The sequence below is a fragment of the Chelonoidis abingdonii genome, chromosome 11 (assembly GCF_003597395.2).
Source record: "Chelonoidis abingdonii isolate Lonesome George chromosome 11, CheloAbing_2.0, whole genome shotgun sequence".
In the NCBI taxonomy this organism is placed as follows: domain Eukaryota; kingdom Metazoa; phylum Chordata; order Testudines; family Testudinidae; genus Chelonoidis; species Chelonoidis abingdonii.
In genome coordinates this window covers 16,870,015-16,875,908 of record NC_133779.1, presented here as the reverse complement: position 1 = coordinate 16,875,908, position 5,894 = coordinate 16,870,015, and the positions used below count along the sequence as shown (strand labels likewise).

The window sequence follows — 5,894 nt, the reverse complement described above, 5'->3', positions numbered from 1 at the left end:
CGGGCTGGTGGGGGGAGCTTGGGGGCGTTGCCACTAGGGGTACGGGGGGCTTGACGGCTCCAGCCGGCACGTCAGCCTGAGTTAATTTCTGTTCTTTGGCGCTAACCCAGGACTCTCCACTCTGTGCCTAGACGCCTAACAAACACCCATGCGCCACCCCCGGCCCGATTCACCCCCGAGCCCGGAAGCGGGCGGCCTGTCTGCCCCCGGGAGCCCTTCCAGGGCACTTTGCTGCGGAGGAGTTTCCCGGCCTGGCCCCGGGGGGGGCGTAGGGAGTTGGACCCGCTGTTAGAGGGGCGCTCTCCCCACCAGGATGAGATCTCGTCGCGCCCCAGGCGCCCCCCGCTGACCGGGCTATGTGTCCCGTGGAGCCCAGCGATTGGGGCCTTGCGGGTCCCGCCACCTACTTGCCAGGGGCAGACCACGCTCCCCTCCTCTCGCAGCAGCCCCGGGTTGCTGCTCACTCTCTACCCGGATCCTCTGAGCCGGACCGTGCTGCCCTTTAGAGCAGTTTCCGCCTTAAGTCGCTGGATACACGCAGAGGCCATGCCTCCACAGATCCGGTGAAGGGGGGCTGCTGCGAGGAGGCGTGGAGGGGTGTCACTGCCCTGGCAGATCGCAGCCCACTTAGGGGCCCAGCCTCTTCACCCCCCCCGAGCTGGTCAGGAGCAGTGTCAATGGGCCCACGGATCCCTGTGGGCAGGCTCTGCCGTAACTGGCTGCCACGGTCGCTGGGCGAGGGGGGAAGCAGCGGGCCTCAGCGACGGGAAGGCGGCTCCATCCCCCCGTCCCGCCCCCCCAACAGTCAGAGGGGGCCCACCTGCTCCCCATGGCACCCCCCACCGGGGAAAGCCCCCGAGAGGAGTGGGCGTTTTTTCATTCTTGTTATGTTGCAAGTGCACTCTTACTGTCCCACACTAACTGTGTGTGCCTCAGTTTCCCCTAGTGTGCTGCACCCAGATCTCATGCTGGTGTGGGAACTGGGGGGTGATTCTTCTGAGGCCCCCCGGGCCGGTGAGGCTGTCCCAGCTGCAGGTGCAGCTGTGTGACCTGAGAGCCAGGAGGGGGTGCGGCCAGTCCACCTTGGGCACCGCGGAAGCCGAGACGTAATCCAAAGCGAGGGGCTGGAGGGTCGGTGCTGTTTGGAGCTGGGCTGTGTGGCGGGCGTGCAAAACCAAGGAGTCTAGGGCTTCCCACTCCACAAGAGGGACCTGACTGGGGGGGTCCTGGTCTCTAATGTACCCACCACACTCTGCGCGGTGGGCGTGCTTTTCCTGTTCCCCGGCCCATATGAAACTTCCTAGTGTTACCGGCCGGACTGAGAGCCACGTCTGGCTGCGAGCGCCAAGGTGGGGGGCAGGACCCTCTGGCACTCCCCAGGCCCTCCTCGGGTCACTCGCATAACATTGCATGACAAACATATGAAATCCTGTGTAGGTCCTTTATGTTTATATAGGTTGTTGTGCAGGTCCTTCTATTGTTATTTTGTTTTTCAGCATGTGTGATGTGGTTATGAATTTTGAGTTGTTCTTGGATCTATAATTTAAGTAAGTTTCCATAACCTTAGAGAAATACAACGGCCCCCCAGATATGCTGAGGGCACCTGGGTCCCCCTGCATCTCCAGGCCCCAAGATATGCCCAGGGCACCCCAGTCCCCCCACTTCTGCGGTATCCCTGAAGTGGGAAAGTTCTTAATGTTTTCTCTGAATACTGTGTTGGTGCCTCAGTGTCCCCTGTGCAGTTCTTAGTATCTAGGTGGTAGGATCAGGGTATATGGTTGCTGCAGAGCAAAGTGCACCTAAATGCCTGGCACTCTGTGTCCTGGCAACTGATGGCCTGGGCCCCTCCCCTGCAAAGGTGCCAGCTGAAGGTGTTGGAGACAAAGAGATCAGGTGACCTCCTGGCCCGGGGAAGGAGCTGAGCAGAGAGGAGGGGCTGGAGGGGGTGTCAGTCTGGGGCTGGCTGGGGACGAGGAGTGAAGTGCAGACGTGGGGGTCTGGCTCACTGCCCCCCAGAATGGACCTGGCCGAGGGAGCCGGTTCCCTGTACCTACAAGCTCTGTGTTAGACCCTGTTCTTGTCATTGAATAAACCTCTGTGTTACTGGCTGGGTGAGAGTCACGTCTGACTGCAGAGTGGGGGTGCAGGACCCCGAGGCTTCCCCAGGACCCCGCTGGGGGGACTCGCTGTGGGAAGCGCACGGAGGGGCAGAGGAGGCTGAATGCTCCAAGGAGAGACCCAGGAGGTGAAGCCGTGTGAGCTTCTTGCCCTGGAGACAGTCTGCTCCCAGAGAGGAGACTTCACCAGAGTCCTGCCTGGCTTTGTGGGGAGCAGTTCCAGAGTGTCGCCCGGGGACTCCGTGACACCCCAGCACTGCTGGTACCTGGGCACCCCCACTCCCCCCTCCCCTGGCACTGCCCATACCTGGGCACCCCCACTCCCCCCTCCCCTGCTGGCACTGCCCGTACCTGGGCGCCTCCACTCTCCCCCACCAGCACTGCCCGTACCTGGGCTCCACCACTCCCCCCGCCGGCACTGCCCGTACCTGAGCGCCACCACTCCCCCCGCCCCTCCGCTGGCACTGCCCGTACCTGAGCGCCACCACTCCCCCCTACCCCCCCGGCACTGCCCGTACCTTGGCGCCCCCACTCCCCCCTCAGCACTACCCATACCTGGGCGCCCATGGCGTCGTAGTCCCGCGCCCGGGTGAAGGAGCGCCCCAGCTTGCTGATCTTCCCTGTGGCTTTGTCGATGGTGATGACGTCCCTGTGGGGGAAGAGAGGAGCGGCCAGACTGGGTCAGACCAAAGCTCCGTCCAGCCCAGTGTCCCGTGTGCCAGTAGCCGCCAGCCACCGTTGAGTGACCCATCTCCAGCTCCCGGCAAACAGAGGCCTGGGACCCCATCCCTGCCCAGCCTGGCTAAAGGCCACCGATGGACCTGTCCTCCAGGGACCTAGCTAGGTTTTTTCTGAACCCTGTTCTAGTCTTGGCCTTCACACCATCCTGTGGCAGGGAGTTCCACAGGCCGACTGTGCGTTGTGTGAAGAAATACTTCCTTTTGTTTGTGTTAAACCTGCTGCCCATTCATTTCATTGGGTGACCCCAGTTCTTGTGTTCTGAGGAGTAAATAACACGTCCTGATTCACTTTATCCACACCAGGCATGATTTTATAGAGCTCTGTCACAGTCCCCCCTTAGGTGTCCCTCTTCCAAGCTGAAAAGTCCCCGTCTGATTAATCTCTCCTCATACGGCAGCCGTCCCGGACCCCTAATCATTTTTGTTGCCCTTTTCTGAACCTTTTCCAACTTCAACACAGCTTTTTGGAGACGGGGCGACCACGTCTGCGCGCAGTATCCCTGATGTGGGTGTGCCATGGATCTAGAGAGAGGCAACACACTTTCTCCCAGCGCTGTGCTCGTGCTTTCACTGCCACTGCACGTGGAGCGGATATTTCCAGCGAACTCTCCGCAATGACTCCAAGATCCCTCTCGAGTGGGAACAGCTAATTTACACCCCAGCATTTTATGGGTTGGGGGGGATGGTCAGGCCTGGCTGGGGGAAGGGGGGCGGGGGTGCGACGGCAGATGGGGGATAGCCCAGCCCCCTCTACACGGGAAGCCCCAATATGGACCCCTTGTGGGAGCCCTTACAGGGGGCCTTGTGGATTCCTCTCCACCCATGGGCCCCTCCTGTCCCACCCATCGCCCACTGCTGCCCTCCCCCGCACATCAGCATCCAACGCCTCCCCCCCGCCCCGCCTCACCCTGCCTGCACTTTCTCCTTGGTCAGTGACTCGATCATCTTGGTGCCCAGGTCGTAGATGGTTTCCATCTCTGTGGTCTTCAGCGTCAGCTTCCCCACCTTGGCGCCCTGCAGTGGAGAGGGGGTGGTGGACGGCGTCACCCACTGCGCACACACCCCACCCACCACATTCCCTGGCAGAGAGCAAACGTGGGGGGAGGGGAAGAGAGCCCACAGCTGCCCCCCGCCCACTGGCCTAAGGGGGGCCTGCTAGATGGGGGTGGGAGGGGCCTGCTCTTGGGGGGGGAGGGTAGGAGCCAGTTCCTGCAAGGGAGGGGGAGGTAGGAAATGGGAGTGGCCCGTTCCTGGGGCAGCAGGTGGGGTATGGGAGGGCAGCACCAGCCAACCCAGGTCTGTCCTGCTCCTGCCAAGCTGGGCAGGGGAACCCGGGGCGGTACGGGCTGGCTCAGTCCCCAGGGGCTGCCCACCCCCTTGCTCCTGCCCCTGCCCCACTCCCCACTCACAGTGCCGGTGGCCGGGCGGTCAATCTGGATCTCCACCACCTCCCCCTCGATGATCTCTGTCTCCTCCCTGCAGGTAAAGAGTGGGGGGGTCAGGAGGGACAGCTGCCTTGCCACAGTCCCCAGGGTCAGAAACCAGCTTCCCCTACCACCCCCAGCAGGGCAGGCAGCTCTGTGCCCAGTGCAGAACCTATGCACGGCAGGGCACCCAATGCCCCCCTGGCTCTCAGCCCCCCGGTCTAACCACTTGACCCTGCTCCCCTCCCATTGCCAGGGAGAGAACCCAGGACTCCTGGCTCCCAGCCCCCACTGCTCTAACCCACCAGTTCCCCTCTCCTCCCAGAGCCGGGAAGAGAACCCAGGAGTCCTGGATCCCAACCCTCACCCCAGTCTAACCCACCAGTTCCCCTCTCCTCTCAGAGCTGGAGAGAGAACCCAGGAGTTCTGGCTCCCAGCACCCCTGCTCTAACCCACCAGCCTCCCTCTCCTCCCAGAGCTGGAGACAGAACCCCAGCGTCCGGGCCCCGCCCCTCACTTGATGCGCACGCCGATGGAGCGCCGGAAGGCCTGGGTCAGCGCCTCTGTCTTGCTCATCTCCAAGGAGAAGATCTCGCTGCCGGCGATGGCGGTGAAAGGCGTGTCCAGCCCCAGCGCCTGCGCCATGCCTGGGGGCAGGGGGGAAAGCTGGTTACACAGGGGAGTGGACAGCTGGGGACCCCCACTCCTCAGCCGCTGCTATGGGCACGGCAACTCCCTTGAGGAGCCCAGAGGAGAGTGCCAGGGTAGGGGGGATCCCAGGACATGGGTAGGTAGGGGGGATTCCTTGGGCGGGCGCAGGATTCCAGGATGGGGGGAATTCCTGTGGGGGGCAGGGAGCCCAGGGGGCCTGTACTTATCAAAAAGAGGAGCGGAGAAGGGGTTCCCACGCCAAGGCTGTGATTGGTTCCCAATGGGGGCCCCCCAGGTGCCTTGGAGAGAGCCCCTCCAGCATCGTACCCATGGCAATGGCCGTCTTGCCGGTGCCCGGCTGGCCAGCGATGAGGACAGCCCGGCCCGCGATCTTCCCCTCCTTGATCATCTCCAGGATGACGCCGGCGGCGCGGCGGGCAGCCAGCTGGCCGACCATGCCCTGTGAGACCTGGGGAGAGCGAGGGGTGGGTGACAGCGAAGGGGGAGCCCCAGCCAGCCCCCCGGCTCCTCCCTCACATGCAACCCAGCCCCCCACTCACATCTCCAGCCCCCTGGCTCCTCCCTCACATGCGCCCTTCCATCTCCATCCATTCACCCAGTCCCCCGTATCCTACCCCAACTCCTGCCCGAACCCCTGCCTCCAACACCCAGCTCCACCCGTCCACTCACTAAGGTGCCCTATGCCCCCCGCACAGCCCCCAAGCTCCCTCAGACAGTGACACTACCCCCAACAGCCCCCCATTTTCCCTCCCATTGAAGCCTCCTGGGTCTCTCTCCCAGAGGGCCCCACTGCCCGGCTCCCCACACGGGAGTGGCCAGGAGAAGGTGCCCCAGGTACCTGTCTGGGCTCCAGGGCATCGTCCAGGCCCAGGCCCCGGATGTGGGAGTGGGCGCCTGGGGACAGAAGAGAGGTCGGCGCATCACTGGGCTGAAGGGGGACT

General features: G+C 63.3%; 1 protein-coding gene across 1 annotated transcript in view; it reads right to left on the bottom strand.

Moving 5' to 3' along the window:
- The window catches only part of RUVBL2 (RuvB like AAA ATPase 2), a 10,648-nt gene extending 4,792 nt beyond the window's left edge, over positions 1-5,856 (bottom strand). Inside the window, exons 1-6 of the mRNA XM_075070539.1 lie at positions 5,792-5,856; positions 5,260-5,401; positions 4,799-4,928; positions 4,267-4,333; positions 3,765-3,871; positions 2,592-2,766 (exon numbers count right to left, since the gene is read on the bottom strand). Of these exons, the coding sequence (XP_074926640.1) occupies positions 2,592-2,766; positions 3,765-3,871; positions 4,267-4,333; positions 4,799-4,928; positions 5,260-5,389 (609 nt within the window). The 5' untranslated portion in view covers positions 5,390-5,401; positions 5,792-5,856. The remainder of the gene's footprint in view (positions 1-2,591; positions 2,767-3,764; positions 3,872-4,266; positions 4,334-4,798; positions 4,929-5,259; positions 5,402-5,791) is intronic.
- Positions 5,857-5,894: the final 38 nt, after the last annotated feature.